This window comes from Aspergillus flavus, chromosome 2 (assembly GCF_009017415.1).
Source record: "Aspergillus flavus chromosome 2, complete sequence".
NCBI classification, from domain to species: Eukaryota; Fungi; Ascomycota; class Eurotiomycetes; order Eurotiales; family Aspergillaceae; genus Aspergillus; species Aspergillus flavus.
This window is the reverse complement of record NC_092409.1, coordinates 3268555-3285467: the sequence shown is the minus strand read 5'-3', so window position 1 is coordinate 3285467 and position 16913 is coordinate 3268555. Positions and strand designations below refer to the sequence as shown.

General features: G+C 47.2%; 6 protein-coding genes across 6 annotated transcripts; 2 read left to right on the top strand and 4 right to left on the bottom strand.

The window, feature by feature from the left end:
• Positions 1–2608: 2608 nt before the first annotated feature.
• Positions 2609–6202, bottom strand: F9C07_1253457 (meiosis specific protein). Its single transcript, XM_071507849.1, has 10 exons — positions 5857–6202; positions 5778–5800; positions 5502–5718; positions 5135–5414; positions 4919–5084; positions 4597–4870; positions 4282–4533; positions 4005–4233; positions 3763–3956; positions 2609–3707 (listed from the first exon to the last, which is right to left on the bottom strand). The coding sequence occupies exons 1-10, from the start codon at positions 6061–6063 to the stop codon at positions 3258–3260; spliced, it is 2292 nt and encodes a 763-aa protein (XP_071363831.1). The 5' UTR covers positions 6064–6202; the 3' UTR covers positions 2609–3257.
• Positions 6203–6519: 317 nt separating this feature from the next.
• Positions 6520–6823, bottom strand: F9C07_2766 (uncharacterized protein; the record flags this gene model as incomplete). The annotated part of the gene is made up of 2 exons (XM_071511008.1): positions 6520–6577; positions 6708–6823. 2 exons carry the CDS (start codon positions 6821–6823, stop codon positions 6520–6522), a joined length of 174 nt encoding a protein of 57 aa, XP_071363830.1.
• A 1607-nt stretch (positions 6824–8430) lies between these two features.
• On the top strand, positions 8431–14466 carry F9C07_2277583 (WD40-repeat-containing domain protein). The gene is made up of 3 exons (XM_041289792.2): positions 8431–9229; positions 9306–12047; positions 12105–14466. The coding sequence occupies exons 1-3, from the start codon at positions 8933–8935 to the stop codon at positions 12228–12230; spliced, it is 3165 nt and encodes a 1054-aa protein (XP_041142876.1). The 5' UTR covers positions 8431–8932; the 3' UTR covers positions 12231–14466.
• On the bottom strand, positions 13237–14263 carry F9C07_2768 (putative GTP binding protein; the record flags this gene model as incomplete). Its single annotated transcript, XM_041289778.1, has 2 exons — positions 13237–13663; positions 13734–14263. 2 exons carry the CDS (start codon positions 14261–14263, stop codon positions 13237–13239), a joined length of 957 nt encoding a protein of 318 aa, XP_041142875.1.
• A 116-nt stretch (positions 14467–14582) lies between the features above and the next one.
• F9C07_2769 (clathrin adaptor complex, small subunit) lies at positions 14583–15205 on the top strand (the record flags this gene model as incomplete). The annotated part of the gene is made up of 2 exons (XM_041289791.1): positions 14583–14651; positions 14720–15205. 2 exons carry the CDS (start codon positions 14583–14585, stop codon positions 15203–15205), a joined length of 555 nt encoding a protein of 184 aa, XP_041142874.1.
• Positions 15206–15387: 182 nt separating this feature from the next.
• F9C07_2770 (UbiD decarboxylyase family) lies at positions 15388–16899 on the bottom strand (the record flags this gene model as incomplete). The annotated part of the gene is made up of 1 exon (XM_041284758.1): positions 15388–16899. The coding sequence occupies one exon, from the start codon at positions 16897–16899 to the stop codon at positions 15388–15390; it is 1512 nt and encodes a 503-aa protein (XP_041142873.1).
• Between the last annotated feature and the right edge of the window lie 14 nt (positions 16900–16913).

Here is a 16913-nt window from a genome sequence, read left to right as displayed (position 1 = left end):
CTCGATTGTATTCAGTAGAGAATGGATCTGGATTAGTGCGGTGGACCGGCCAGAGACTACACTACTAGTACTAGCACTTAGTACGTACTTAGTAGGCGACCGCCATTCAATCATACCACCACTCACGTAAAATAAAAACTAGTACGTACGGAGTAAAGTCGTGGTGAATTGTCCCTCCAGTGACGTGTGTGCCGCGATGAATGGTTCTCGAGGTGAAGGTTCTCTCATTTGTAAGGTGGTGTCTCGAGATGCTTTCCATGTTATGCCTACCTAGATGGACAATACCATGATAGATTCTTATTGGTTTGGGTACACATGCAAGGTCAATTAATGTAACAGACATCAGAAGGACGTTCAACAAAGTTAGTTCCTAGCGATTCTTTTCCATTCTTCTTCTAAAATGGAATTCCTTCTAGGAGAATTCCAACCGTCGACGTTGACGCAGCAAAAATTCAAATCAATCTTCCGCGGCATACACGAGGCGGGCACGTGCAGCTCCCACGCGGCTGTCCGCCGACAATCCCAATACTAATTAAATCCTTTGCTGTGTGATCAAAGGTCGCGGTCTCCATTGAAATAACATTAATAGTCTCAATGGTATTGTTTTTGGTCTCATTATTCTAAATAACCTTCCTTGGTATAACAAAGCAATAGATTGCGTATGACTTTGCACGGTAGGGCGCCGAAGCCATAATAATTGCCACACATAAGAGTCAAGACCCCCTTTAAGGGGTTACCCAGGAGCACTATCGATTCTCCACTCGTTCTGACAACCACTCGATCCATGGGCTCGATCCCGAACTACTTACGGAGTACTAGAGCGAAGAACTCTGGAAATACCCTTTAAACTTTCCTCAGGCCGCGCCGCGACCTCTGCCGTCTTTCTATCCCCCCGATGAGTACAACCAGTGTTGATCACCATCCCGCGCGCCAATGCCATCTTTAGCTGTCATATCGGTGGAGTCTCAAGTGCCCCCATTCAATAGTCCCATCTCAAGACGAACAAAGGTTTCCAACAGTGATCACCGTTCCACGGAGTATATCGGATACGTTGTCCTACACCAATGGGGAACAATGCGGTTTGTCGTCCGAATCATCTATTTTCCGCCGATGCTCGCCCGACTCTAATAGGGGATTTGCGTCACAAATCGGGTTTTGGTGCTTGACATGCATGTGCTTGAAAGGCCGATCCAATGTGACCCTCAGATGCTGGGATCGTCGTCAATAGTCGTCAAGTCCATTTAATTCTTTCCATGGCAGAATGGAATAAACATCAGGCCTGACTTTCCCGTGAGAGGCAAAGATGTGCTGTCATGAACCTGCCCAGTTGCTAGTGGTTTCAGGCTGGCAATTGAATAATGGTCCAAAGCTCCCTACTCCACAGAGATGTTCTTCGGCATTGCAGACCATCTTACATGCCAGGGTATGGAACTTGCAAAGTTTAACCCCTACTTCATCCGCTGCAGCCACCTAAGTGTATATGTATGTACATACTACACTCGGATATGTACAGGTCGCCAGTAGTGGTGTCAAATGCGCTACTCAAGCGGATGGTCGCCGAGCACATCTTGCAGAATATCCCGGGGCTTTCGTTAGTGAGATCATAAAGCGCGGAACTAGTAACTGTTCGCATTTTGCCCTGATTACGTGCATCAAGGGTCTGTCCTATGGGCTATCGTGTGTAGTGCCGATCTGCCAAGCCACTGACCTCTGTCTAGGTATCCAGCTTGCTGGGATCAGTTGGGTTCTCCAGGAACGAAAATAGGGGATCGGCTAAAAATGACAAATTACTAGTGTTTCACGTACAGTAAATATTCGGTAGTAAAGTCGACTATAGGGGCTCAGGAACCAAAGCAAATGCCCAAAAACACCTTGTCTATGGGCGCCTACGACCGTCGGTCTGCCGGATGGCCAATTCCCCACGCGGGGAGCTGGACTGAGACGAAGCCACAAGATTGAAGGAGTCGCTCGCTACCGACCAGACTCTGACAGGCGATCACATTCGACTCGGCAGTGTCAGATTGCTCCATCGCCAAAAAATAAAAGTGCGACTATTCCGTGCCCAACCACGGATCTGATTCCAATGTATTGAAAGTTTCAAGCAGTCACAATAATGGACTTGAAAAAAGAGCCGCTCGTAATTGCCGGTCGCTACCACCACCAGTGGATGACATTTGTTTCAACGTTAACTTAACTTTCTCTTTTTTTCCCAGATCTTGATCGGTTAATCTATAAGTATCCCACGTCCCTTGCAATACTGAGTATAGTCGACGAGGATCCGATCAAGCGCACAGAGGGTGGCTTGGTTCCCACCCGTCCACCTTTAGAGTACTCCAAACATAGCAACAATCGATCAATTACAGCCCACAATCCAATGACGGAGTAGAGGCGTGGATCAGCTGAGCTCAGGCCTTCTCCTGCCCCTCATGATGATTTCAAATCTGACGATTTCCCCATCAGAATTCCCCGTTCTGGTTCATGATTCGCTCCATGTACGATTGCTGCTGCAAGGGGTAATCGCTGATCCGGGCCCATCCAAGTGTGCCTTGCAGTTGATAAAGATCTCAACATCTCAACATCTCTGATCGCCTTCCCTCCGAACCCATGACACATAACCGTATGTCATCAAAGATCCGAGAAAGCATATCTGCCCTACAGGCTGATCCTAATTCAATGACACATGAATGTATCCGAGGTCCTAGAAACATCACGGTGACCCTAGAGATCTTCATTGTTGCCGAGTATATCACTGATTGATGTCTGTTTAATACCAGTGGCACTTGGTTTTTGTTGAAACACTACCCATTGTTTTCCAGTTTAAGCACATTGTATATGCGAATAGTATGCGACCTGACTGATACAAGTTGCTCAGCTATGGAACCCAGTTTCTTCAACAAAAACAACCCCTCAAAAGTAGAATACAAACTAGGTATCAGTCCTTCGAATTTTCTGAAGTCTTTCCTGGGCACCCTCCCAGAATAGCCCATCAAATCCAGAATGCTTTTGCCCGAGGCGGCCCAAGCCTCAGCCGTTCAGGGACAGCCTTCATAAGGTGATTCTCGGTAAAACCGCATTTGCTTCTCTTTCCTCTGACACCTTGTTCAAGTGCTTGCTATGCTGCAAACCCTGGACCACCCTTTCTTTTTTGGTTCCTTTCACTGGGTCCGACACCAGCGTCCTATCTTCCCACTTGTTGAAAGACGGGTTAATACCATGTCAAGATGAACACTTTGTGCTTTCAGAAACATCCTCTCGGTCTAGACGCTCTCATGATCGCTCGTCTCGGCCCCAACATCGATAAGCTTGGAGTAGTTGCTTATCTTACGCCTTTTCCTGCCGCTACGTCGAGGTCCCTGACTACTTGATGTCCGCTGGCTTGATCCCCTGGCCTTTGAGTTCATGCTCTCCTCAGTCAGGAAGCTGTTATGTAGTTGCTCCTCTGCAGCCCGGTCATTCTTATCAAGGTCATCGGATTCATAGCTCTCGTTTTTATCATTGTCCGATAACGACTTTCTCTTGTTATCCCGGCTCTTTATAGGCAGATCCTGCAGGCCTCCGCTGGAGTTCTGTGTCTCATGACCGCTCGGTCTGAGCCCATCGAATGGCATATTCCCAGCTTGAACAGTAGGAACATCAATGGGGCCAAGCTCTTGACTGGTTGAAGTTGGATCTAAGTTATCCGGTTCATTCGGATTCTTCAGGACGTACTGTGACGATCATCAGTATTTTTTGCTGCCTTTTTAAGACTAGTATGGAACTTACAAGGTGTTCAATTTTCACCATGGGGTGAAATATTTCCTTCTTTAACCTTTGACGGATATTCTCTGATTGTGGAATGCTATACTTTGGCAAACCCCGTCGGGCAAATCCTTTGAGTTTATAGCCTGGTGTGGGTTGAACGAACCCCTTCTTCTTCAAGATGTCGGTTATTTGGATAATCGTTTGTCCGTTACAGTCTGTTCACATTTAGTTTGGTCTCGACACAATTCTTTGGGTCATCTTACGGAGCTTTTGTGTAAATTCTGAGATCTTATTTGGAAATCCCTCGTTGAGAATGACTTTGAGAGCTTTTCTCAGAAGTACGAGGCTGTTCATTTCCTGGAGCAACTGGGTATCGCTTGGCCCCAGTAAGCACTTGTAACAAGCATGAACGTCAGGAACTTTGGGGTCATTCGGGCCTTCAAACCCATAGCACAAGAAGTGCTGACGCGTGCAACAGAAGGCACAATTTAACTGACAACGTGAGTAGCTGCTGCTTCTTCAACGCCCCTATAAACGTACCATCTCTGTTTCTTCCCCGTTCCACCCACACTGACATCTGACCAGGCCCTGAGATTGGGTCTCAGAATGAGGTAAATTGAATGTCGGTTTTTGCAAACGTAGGTGTTCTCTAATTTTTGCAATTCGCTCCTCTGGAAGAGACCACCTTGAGTCCAATTGTAATGTAGAATTGTAATTGTCTTCAATTGCAACATCAGGGTTGATTGGCTGTGTCGGTATGAGGTCACTATCAGAGTAAGAAGATCCCTTGGTCTGCTTCGGTTAGCTTTCGTATTCTAAACGAAGTTGCGACTCGCAAGATGCAGGAGCACACACTTGCATCATATTCTGTAGCTTTTGCCTATCAGCAATATCTCGAGTTGCTTCTTGAAAGCTACTATCGTCACGGTACGTTAGTGACTGGTCCAAAGCCAAATGATCATTTCCTGCTTCTGTACGACGCAAATTACTAGGCTCATCGACAAAACCAATATCGTCTGCCCTTGGAACCTCATCTGTGTATTCAATATCTGAAGGTACCGTGGGTAGTACTTCCGATCCCTCAGGGTCTGGCCCTGTCCATTTGAGAGATGTTACCCTAAGTCCCACACTGCTCTCGTTAGGTAGGAGTAACTTGGTAAGCACAGGACATGCTCACGTATGCCATCCGCTGTTCATCGTCCCACATGACTGAGTCTCCTTTCTCCAGTTCTCATTAAGCGGATACTTTATCGTGTCGTTATTTGCCGTAGTAAAGCCAGGAGGCTCATAATCAGAAGGGCAGTTTTCCGTGTAAAACAAGTTGACTCCCAGATTGCGTTTATCTATACCAAGTTAGGCCATCGTCTCTGTGGTTCATGGAGGTTTGCTGTACTAGGCAGAGTAGGCAGAAATGTGCTGAGTGTTATCAAACGTCTGACTATTGTTTCCAGCCCTACCCTGGCTGATTGTGCCGATCTCATGTCAGCCACGTAATCCACAGGGTCTATCGACAAGCTCTCTAGGCAACTGTCCACATTTCCTGATCCCCCCGCATATTTGAAAGAGAATGTATACGACTCTAAGACATTTTGCGGCGCATCCTTGTCGACAAGGATAGTCAATTGAATAGCTTCAAGTATATTTTTGCGCAGAGCGTCGAAGATGCCGTTCTCCTACATCGGTCAATGAAAACACGCACTGAAAGGTAGATGGACTGGCCATTGAGATAAGGAGGGGCAGGAGTAATCCGTGGAGCGTACCAGAACATCAAGTATCATGTCTGCCTTGGGATCGGTGCCGCGTATCATCACCTTGAGTGGCTGGCCTCTCTTCCCATTACCGAAAGCGATATCTGGGTCGCCTCCATTAGTGTCATGGCGTGATTTAGAGTCGAGGAATTCTCGGTATGAATATCTGCGTTCTCGTTGAGCCTCTTTCAGGTCTCGATCGTCGAAGCAGGGAAGCGGTAAGAACTCCCTATGATGTACGCATGAGGATGGTAATGATATTTAGGGAACACTGCCGGCGACACGCACCGAAGATAAAATAATGTCCCAAACTAGCCATTGCTCTTATAAGCAGGTATCCGAGATAATTTGACTTGAAAACACTTACCGATACATGTAGCATTATTTGTACCATCTCTAAACTTTGTTGCTGCTTCAGGAACAAGCCCTCAGACACAGCAGACTTGGCCGGATTCTCAACCTCAGCCTGTGTCTTCTTCCGGGTAGAAGTCGCGCTCTTCTTCTCGTGAAGAACTCGGGCGGACTGTACTTGAACAGCCGATGTAGGCGCAGTAGTAAACTTGATACGAGCCATGATGGACAATCATGCATAGAAGAGAATGAAGCTAGGGGCAAGGAGCGATGATTGTTGCGAGATGATTGGTTGAACTGCGCACTCGGCTAGCGGACTGTCTATCATAGATCCAGAGTCAAGTTGACGACATGAGGTGAACACAGGTCAAGGTCACGGGAGGCTCGGGTTGTTTCCTGTCATGAGCTGTTTCGGCTTCGTTTTCCCCACCGTAATGCAGGGATTGCCTTTGATTTGGACCTATAGTTTACTTTTTCCTATTGACTTATTGAGTTCATTTCTCATACTTGAGTTCCTATGCATCCAGCTCCAACCGATGGAGAGAGCAGAAGTTCGTGTGTCTCAAAAGGTGAAGTTGAAATATAGATGTGTTCATCAAATCCCGTGACTTTGGTATGCGAACCATTTGTACCAAAAATTCCGTTTTTGGTCTTGGTTCTCACCAGAAAGAGGGGTTTTTCAGTAGTCCCCACCGAGGATTGAGAACGTCTCAGTGAAGGTGTCCGACCTGTTCCAACTGTCCTGGGGTAAGAGGTAGCTCCACTGTTACTAGAAGACTCCAAGAAGCTTACTATAGAGGCTAAATATAGAAGCGGACGGTTATCGGGGACTAGCGAATGCATTGACGACTTGAAGGAGACTCTTACAGAGCGATACTTGGGAGGATATCTGGCTGGTATACGCGACCGGAGAACAAAGTACGGTTCGTCTTTACCTTGGGAAACAAAACTCCGGCTGAAACAGCAAACTGGCAAATTTCCATTGTACTTCTTAATGATCCTAAGAATGCATATTTAGAATTAGCAGATCAACCTGCTAATAATATTCCATATGTAGCTAAAGAACTAACTGCTAACATATATAATAAACCTAAACTATAGTCAGATATAAATAAACCTGACTGATTAAAAAATTTTTTTTTTTTTATGTAAATTTTATACTATTCGTTTTTATACTATAAGTTATCTTAGAGTATTTAATATAAAATTTTTTAGGGTAAAAGATGTTGTACGGAGTACGTAACTTTCTTCCCCGCAAGATTCTGTGGATATATTACAAGACACTGCTCCGCTGTCACTGTTCCTGCCAGTAAAAATTTCTACAGATCTGGGACTAGGTTCTAGCCTTCTTGGGAGTAAGAATAAAATTCCCGAGTCATACTACTAAGTTCCTTTAGAAAACACTTTGTATTACCCACCTATCTCGTAGTTTGGCCTCTACTATTCTCTTCAGTGTACTGGGATGCTCGGAGGTGTAGTGCTTGTCAAATTTTATCGAAAAGGGTATAGCGTGTCTATTTCAAGAAAAGTATTCCCATGAACAAGCTGAGATGGTATCAACTCCAGCAAGGCTCGAAAATTAGTTCTATGGACGACAACCTGAACCTCATTCAATGCTTACCCCTATGATCTGTTGCTTGACCCTCTCTCACCTTGCATCGCATCCCTAAGTCTTCTTGATTACCCCTGGTTTCCGTAAGGAAAAATAAGTGGGCCTTTGTTAGTTTTGGGTCCACTATTATCGCCATTCTTTGCTTCATCCACCGTCATTTTTGCATCGGAGAAGTTAGTTTCTGAACACTCCAGTCGGAGGCTTTTGATAAGTCTGACCTCTGCACCGTATTGAAATTTCGGAGTAATTCACGTATAGTGGCCCCTCCCTGAAGACGTGCGCAGGCTATGAGGTTACAGTTAAAGTCATCCGAGTCCAAAGGCTACTTATTAGAAGAGTTTTGTGTAAAGGCAAAAGAAAAAGAAAAGCGAAAGGAGTTGCAAACTGAATAAGAGATTCAAGGCCAGGGAGCACATGAGCGATGATATCTCATAAGGACAGGTGAGATACGTATTGACAACCAAGTAGTTCACTCATCTTCAACATTTGCTAAGCGAAAAGAGACATGTGTCCATGTGTACGTGTACATTTTTTGCAACCCTCAAGGTTAACCGTTCCTCGTGAATAAGGTACATCACTAATGATTTCGCATAGTAGAGTTTGTAGATCTTTGGGTCATGTCCATGCTCTATTTATGGCTATCGTCGAATCCTTTCTGTGATATATATATTTTTTCTCCTTTCTATACCCCAGGGCACTGTCTCAAGCAGTGCCGGAAAAAATTTCGGGGTAGAAATGTGCTTATGATCGGGGGTTCTATATATAAGATGTGATTGATACTCTGTTCATGTTTTGTCTGACGTATCCGAATGCCCATGGGTTTATTCGTTGTGATTATTTGTTTGTATTATTATTAGAAGAATTTCTGATTAATACCGATCTATTGTGCTTTGACAAGTCCCTGCGGGGGAGAGAGCCTCGGGAGTCCGCCCAATCGGGCTAATCCGCCCTAGTGTCTCTCCCTTGGGTAACTAACGGGATCTAATACACTGAAAAACTAAGCCTGACCACCGGAGGAGGCACGACCAACCACCTCCACCTCTCCCTCCGCCGCCACCTCCTTGTCAGCAGAGCACGCCACGGCTGTCTTTTTTTCCTTCACCCACTTTTCTCTATTTCCTCCATTCCCTTTTCTTAGTCAAGTACGACACGCCGTCCTTATGGCCGTGCTTTAATCACCGCTTTTACCCTCTTCGGCACTTAGATGGTTCTTACAGGCGTGTATGTACCGTGCTGACCGCCCTCGATATAACGGATCGTTTCCCTGTTGAGCATCGCCGGCTTTTTTGATAGCATCTCACTCTTTGCGTTTTGTTGTTGCTGAGTACGAATACAAATATAACGATAGTATCTTGATGTCCCTATAACCGCCGACGTCGCCGAAGTCGAGCCCTTATCAGCACAAGGAGACGCGTCTTCCGTGCACCTCAGCTAGACATAGTTCATTGGACCCTCGATATATTCGCGCTGGACATACAATATGGACGATCAAGACAATAACAGTGGGCTTGATAATGTGCCAAACACCGGCTCTGTCGGTCAATTTTCATTTGCCCCCGCTACTCGAACTACCGTTGTGACCACAACGACTACTACGACTACGACTTTCCCTCCGTTATTTATAAAGCCACCCCGCGCAACGCGAGAACTTGACCCTAAGCTATATCCTCTAGCATCATCTCCCACTCCTTCGTCGCTGAGAAATATCAAATTTGAGATCGGGGGTCATTCCGTCGTGTTCAATGAACCAGATGATACTACAAGCGCCGTCAATGAGGTATGTCCCTTATATAATTGTCGCTTGTTCGGTTATCCTCCCCATCATTTGGTCTTTACTAATGCGCTACTTGTAGTTGAGGGAAAAGGATGATGCGTTGAGAGCCTCCAACGGCCTAGTTCGATCTGTGACTTCAATATGTTCTGATGATACTCAACTTCCCCGTCGATTTGCCCCCCCTAAAGGGTCTAGTCAACCATCCAGTCAGCAGTCGAGCTCAAAGCAACGTCGTGCGTTAGCAGCCCCAGAAACTCGCCACGGTTATTTGCGACCGTATCCTGCCAGAGTTCCATCAGAACAATCGATTCGCTCAACCCGTTCACATGGCCCTACATCCACACATCCTGTGGTGGCTGGTTTGGCGACTCCTGAAACGGAAAGCAACAATTATAGTGCTGGCGAAAGCGTACTACCTAGGAGGAGAATCCACGGTGTGAATGCCTCTCGCAGGGAAACGCTGCTACGCTCACCTTTGTCTTCCGGAGTCGAATCCCAGGAGGGCTCCAAAGCTCCCAGTACCAGAAAAGATCAACTTGAATCGACTGTTGTCCCCGAAAGGAGCAGACGTTTGGCTCGTCCAGAGGGCGATCCAAGCAGGCTAGCCATTCCGCAAGAAATAGAGACAGACGGCGGGCCGGAAGACGAATCGGGAACCTCCACGAGCCAAGATACTGGATATGAAACGTCTCAGGAAGCTCCCCAGCAAAGTTCTCTGGGTTCAACATCACAATTCACAGCCGTTGGTGGTGTGACTGTTCAGGACATGTGCCTACCAAGCCCTAGCTTGTCTCCCGTTGCTGCGATGAATGCAATGAATGTCGACTCTTCCTTTGATTCGGCTGAGGACCCCGAAGCCGATACGGATTCCAGCTTTGACAACAACGATCATCGCATTGTGAGCTCTCTACGTGCAGAAGACCCTAGGACCACTGCCCCGCACCGTTCCAGGCCTAACATCTTACCCGCGAGTTCTGATACACTACGGCCGACATCGTTAATGGATATCCCCAGTGTGTTGGACTTCTTTGACTCAGTTCCAGAAGGGCTGAAGACCTACCTTATGTACCAGTTGCTGAGGCGGTGTCCGAAGCCAACTTTGCATTTCGTTGCTGACGTTGTTAACCCCGCCTTAAAATGCGATTTCCTGGCTCTTTTGCCTCTTGAACTAAGCCTAAATATTGTGAAATACTTTGACGCTCAGACCATGTGCCGTGCTGCACAAGTTTCTAAGAAATGGAGGCATATTATCAATTCCGATGAAAAGAGTTGGAAGGAACTTTTCGATAGAGATGGATATGTTCTCCCAGAAGGAGAGCTGGAGCGTGCAATCAGGGAAGGGTGGGGATGGCAGTTTCCTAACGGGGGTGAAGATTACGAGAAGGACCTAAGCGTGTCGTCTCCTGTAATTAAACCTGATCCTGAGTCTGGTTCTCCTTCTATGCAACCACTGCCAGGGCCCAGTGATAGGCCTTCGTCTGCGCATCGCCGCCCGAAGAGAAAAGCATGCACACGTGTCTCAAGCCGTAAGCTTGCAAAACGAAAAATATCATCTAGCGGGACTGATCATTCCGAGTCCTCTGATTGGAGAAAGTCAGTCACCGCGGCAGAAGGGCCCTATGGTGCCGCAAACGCTGCAGCCGCAGCTGTTCCATATCCAGATATTGGCTTACCGTCCCTGCGAGGGTTGCATCTTTACAAATCTCTCTATCAGCGGCACCACTCGATTCATAATGGCTGGATGAAACCCAGTGTGAAACCACGTCACATCGCTTTTCGCGCTCATGACCGTCATGTTGTCACTTGTCTTCAGTTTGATACGGATAAGGTTTTGACTGGCAGTGACGATACAAATATCAATGTATACGACACTAGAACTGGGGCTCTGAGAGCGACACTTGAGGGACATGAGGGTGGTGTCTGGGCTCTCGAGTACTACGGTAATACTCTGGTGTCTGGTTCGACCGATAGATCAGTGAGAGTCTGGGATATCGAAAGGGCGAGGTGTACTCAGATTTTTCACGGTCATACGTCCACAGTACGATGTTTACAAATTGTTTTACCGGTAGAAGTGGGGAAAAAGGCAGACGGCACCCCTGAGATGATGCCAAAGGAGCCCTTGATCATCACTGGCTCACGAGACTCAAATCTTAGAATCTGGAAGCTCCCAAAACCGGGTGATCCTGTCTACTACCAAAACGGACCACATGTCGACGATACCGACTGCCCCTACTTTGTCCGCGCTCTTATAGGGCATCAGCACTCGGTCCGCACGATCGCTGCGCACGGCGATACCTTAGTTAGCGGAAGCTATGACTGCACGGTGAGAGTCTGGAAGATTTCCACTGGAGAAGCTCTTCACCGACTCCAAGGCCATTCCTTGAAAGTGTACAGCGTGGTGCTAGACCACAAAAGAAACCGCTGTATTAGTGGCTCCATGGATAATATGGTGAAAGTGTGGTCCCTCGAAACCGGATCCATCCTGTACAACCTTGAGGGCCACTCTTCCCTGGTTGGACTGCTTGACCTGAAGTGTGATCGACTGGTCTCAGCAGCCGCAGATTCGACTCTGAGAATTTGGGATCCAGAAACAGGCCAATGTAAAAACATGCTGAGCGCTCATACAGGTGCGATCACATGTTTTCAGCATGATGGCCAGAAGGTTATCTCAGGATCTGATAGGACATTAAAAATGTGGGATGTACGGACTGGAGAGTGCGTGCGAGATCTTCTCACCGACCTTAGTGGGGTATGGCAGGTCAAATTCAACGACCGGAAATGTGTGGCTGCGGTGCAGCGTGATAGTTTGACTTATATCGAGGTAGGTGCAGTTGGTTAAATCCCTGCTTTTCTCCTTGCTGACAAGATCCTCGTGCAGGTTCTCGACTTTGGTGCTTCTCGCGACGGGGTACCAGAAGATCAGCTAGGCAGACGTATAGTCGTTAATCGCTGGGGCCAGGAAGTCAGCGATGCCGACGAAGACTATGATCTGTCTGATGCCTGATACTATCGCAGCGGCCGGAGCTCGCTCTCGTTTCACCGCTTGGTAGGGCCCTGTATGCCACACATGGCCCTGCGTCCTACGGTGTTTTCCTTTCTTTTCTGGACTTTGAGGCATGAAACATTAATGATACCCAATCTCAAGGAGTTGTTCTCTTTATTACACTTTGCATAGCGCGGTTGGCATACTTTTGACATGCTGTTATGATGAACAGGCGTTTTGGTATCCAAAATGATTATTTATCAGACTCTTACCCATTTACTACATTATATCCTACTATGACCTCCTCCCCTTTACGCATGTTTCGTGCCACTGCTATATTTCACATGCATATCTCTAAGTTTGATCACCAGAGACAAGTGCATCATCAGCTTCTCCGAAGCTGTTATGTAGCAGATTTTCCTGCATGCCCTAATAATGGGTTCTTATAGAATACATACTATTGACAATTTTCTCTATCGAGTCCCACTCGTAACGAAATGGGAACATCGTGACACTATTATGGAATAGCTCTAAATGCTAGCAGTCTGGATGTCAAGTCTACACCGACAAAAAGACAGTCTGCCTCATCAATAGAAGCAGTGTAATCATGCAGCGGAATAAGCATAAGTACTTATGCCTCTAGCTTTCGAAGGACCAATCCCTCATCGTCAAGAGATCCGACCCATCTCATATTCTCCAGGACAAATGGTTATTCGACAACCATGTCGAATCAATAGAGCCATCTAGGCTGAAAATGCGGGCATATTCTATATTCAATGGTGGCTTCACAAGACACATAACTTCCGTGCGAAAGTTTAGCTGGGAGGAACCCGCCGTAAATTGCGATGTTGACGGACCGGAACCTAATGTTAACAACCCCCAAAGTTGTTACTAAGGAGTAAGCACTGCTTGCAAGGCCTGACAAATGCCCCGCTATGTGATTCACCTGTAATTAGATATTATACCCAAGTCAGCTCCGCGGTCCAACTGACTCCTTTCCAAGAACAGTTGTTCTTTGAATTGCATTTTAAGATGCGGCGGGAGAGATGTTAGTAACCTGCGACCCGGTGGGTACGGGGTGCGCTTTCATATTCCCATCGAATCCAGCAGCCGACAAGATAGCCCAGCGGATTGCGCTAATTCCTAACGACTTGCCGGGGCTGATAGGCGTCTCTGCACTGCATGTCAGGATCTCACCTAGGGCACCAGGCCCTTCCAACCGACCATCAGGTTGAAGAATTGGTCTATAACTCTGCAATAAGGTCTGTAATGTAGCGACTTTTGCCGCTGATGCTCCGCTCTTCACTTGACTCTTCTTCTTGGCCAGAATCTTATCCACCTTCGACATGATGACCTGGTGCGGAATGGCATATTTCCGGAAAAGCATGAGGATATCCTCATCTGTCTTCTTGAGACCATGTAAGCTATCTATAAGGAGAAAAGCCCGTCGGAGTCTGGGAGCATGCGTTTGCGAGTCAGCTTGAATGGGTCGAGGATCCCGAGTACAATAGGGTGTGCACTCACTGTTTCCTTCCCTGAAGATACTTCATAATCTCAATACCCCATTCCGTCCTACTCGCCTTTCCATACCCCGGCATATCAAGCAGAACAATCTTCGACTCGCCGCCTTTCGTACCTCCAATTCCGAACGCATTCATCTCTCTTGTTCTTCCCGGTTTTGAAGAAGTCCAGCATATCTCCTTGCCCATGATTGCGTTCAACAAAGAGCTCTTTCCGACATTCGAGCGACCAAGGAAGGCAACTTCAGGCTCTACTGATGACATAGGAGTGGTGCGGAATTTGCTAGCGGACCATATTTTGATCGGGGAGTGGCGAGAGGGTGCGAAGAATTTGTCGGCGTAGGTCAAATCAGTTTCATTTGGTACTTGAGTATCCCAGTAGTAGGAGATATCTGCAGGAGTCAAGTCGTGGAGGGGAACTTTGTTCGGGTTCGAGGGAGTATTCGGAGTGATGGCGGTTGAGAGTGCTCGTCGGAGAGGGAAGGGTAGTCGTTGACGCGAACAAGCTGTACATCTGTATATTGTGTGCTTCATGGTGATTTCGTTCTGGTTTCGTGTGAGAGCGATAAGTGGAGTGTCAAGATATAGATCAGTAAAGAAACGACAGCATTATGTTTGCAGCCCGAGAGCTTCTCCAGATAAAATCCAAGATAAGAAAGTCTTCCGAGCACTGCGGAGTTCTCGGAAGGGTATTTTTGCCGACATGCCGCCCCGCGGATTCAGGCCGATAAGAGAGCTTACAATAGCTTCAACTGCTATCACAACTTCATTTTTCGGTCGCTTTCGGATTTCAATATTCTCTTTATTTTTCTGTACAGTTGAATACGGATACACTATTTTATAGAACGGCAAAATGATCAACGCGGTACTCGTCTTCAATAATAATGGGCAGCCGCGACTGAGCAAGTTCTACACCCAGATCGTAAGTCGGTTGATCATCCACATCCTTTACTAGGCAAACTAGCTAATACAAGACAACTCTGAACATAGGACACGCAAACAAAGCAATCGCTTATACAACAGATCTATGATCTGGTCGCTCAGCGCCCACCAAGCGCTTGCAACTTCCTGCCTCTGCCTCCGTTGCTTTCTCGGGGTGCTAGCTCCGGCGCAGAGGGCCCATCCGATGCCCCGACACAAGTGACCTACCGGACATATGCCACTCTTTCTTTCATTATGATCTCAACATCTACCGAGTCCCCACTCGCACTTATTGATCTGATTCAAGTCTTTGTCGAGGCACTGGACCGTATATTCGAGAATGTATGCGAGCTGGATCTCATTTTCGGTTATGAAACGATGCATGCGGTGCTGAGTGAGATGATTGTCGGTGGTGTTGTCGTCGAAACGAATATCGATAAGATTGTTTCTGGTGTGCGGAGTCAAGAGGGCTCTCTAGGGAAGAAGAAGGCTATCCAAGCGGCAAGTTCTAGCGTAGGGCGCGGTGGATTCCCTGGTATAGGTGCTTGGCGGTGATTTGCTATGATATATATATTTCATTTCTTTTCTACGATACAATGTGCACTTTTTGATTTTCCAAATGGGATGTTATGGATTGGAGTTTGAGCGAAATGTCGATATGATGGTATGTCCCTGACACTTGCTATTACGACAGACGAGAAATTTGACTAACAAGGGAAATAGTAGCACTATGTCACCTAGAGAGGCTGGAATCCATACGCTGTCCAGTTATCAAGCACCTTTTTCTTAACATCCTCCGGGTAGGCACCCTGAAAAGATCCTTCTTTCCATTGCAGCGTTTTTTCTGTAAATTCATTGGGCAACATGCAGCATTTGACAACTTTCCCATTCATTCCGGTCTTGGACGGCAAGCCGTGCGTGACATAGGGTATGAGTGGGATGTTAGAATATTCGTTGAAAATAAACTCATGCCTGCCAGGCTCACAGCGTGTTGCTTCAGCCCAGATGACATCTGGGAGATTGGTTGGATCAATGTAGTCATTTACCAAGAAGATCTTCGGTATAAACCATCCTGGCTTGGAACCGAATACGACATGCCCTAATTTGCGGCAGAATTCCTCCATATTGGTGCCCATATCCACAAGTTTCGAGTGATTCACCTGAAGAACAAACCACAAGCAATGTGATTCAAACGGACACCAAACCATATTGATGGGCAGGCCGGCCTTCTGGCAAATATTGAGGACCTCCGCAGCTTGCATTGTGCACCAGATAGTGGAGTTCTCGTCTGGAGCTCGACCCGCGACGCAGATTGGAAGAATAGGATCGTGGCGGTAAGTAATGGTGTTGACCTTGAAGATAGGACACTGGGTTTTGTGTCCGGGGAAAACCAAGCCATTATATTCCACCATGGGGCCTTCAGGAGCAGTTTCACTAATTGAAACCACACCTTCAAGGACAATCTCTGCATTGGCAGGAACCCAGAGATCGTTTGTTTCGCACTTGACAATGTCAACTGGGGCGTCGGTCAAGGCACCGATAAATTCCGGCTCGTTGGTCCACTTGGGAATGGGCATGCCGCCGACCATGATGGCTGCAGGCGGCACTCCGAAACATACAGCCCATGGCATGTCTTCACCTTTCTCCTTCCAGAGATTGAATATTGTCCCAATATCCTGTTTCGGGATCACCAGTCCAACTAGCTCACGCTTGCCGTGAACCATGCCCCTACTGATGGACCAATTAGTCCATTTCCCATCAGGGCTCTGTACGACATGCATGCCCATTGTTTCGATGAATTTGCCTCCGTCATGCTCATGCAAAAGAGGGACAGGCAACTGTGTCAGATCTATATCGTCACCGTGGATAATATGGTCTTTGACGGGGCCTGACTCGAGTTTCCGACATGGGATTGGAGGCTTCGTCTTGGCCTCATTGATCTTCTGGACGATCTCGTGGCCAGTAGCAGATGATGGAAGCCCAAGCGACTTAGCCAACCGACAAAGCTGCATTCCAGGACGCTTGCTGTACCCAATGGATGCTCCGATGACGCGAAACAACCCGTCATCCTTACGGCCTTTCGGGTTTGTGAACAATGGGGCTCGCTCGCCAGTTTCACACACTTTTCGCACGATGGCTGCGAGCTCCAGGTGGGGGTCGACTTCTTTGGTGATTGTCAGGAGCTCTCCTTCATCTTCCAGCTCCTGAATGAAACGGCGGAAGTCTTTCGCGGCAGCCGTGTGGTCCATTTTTCTTGGAAACC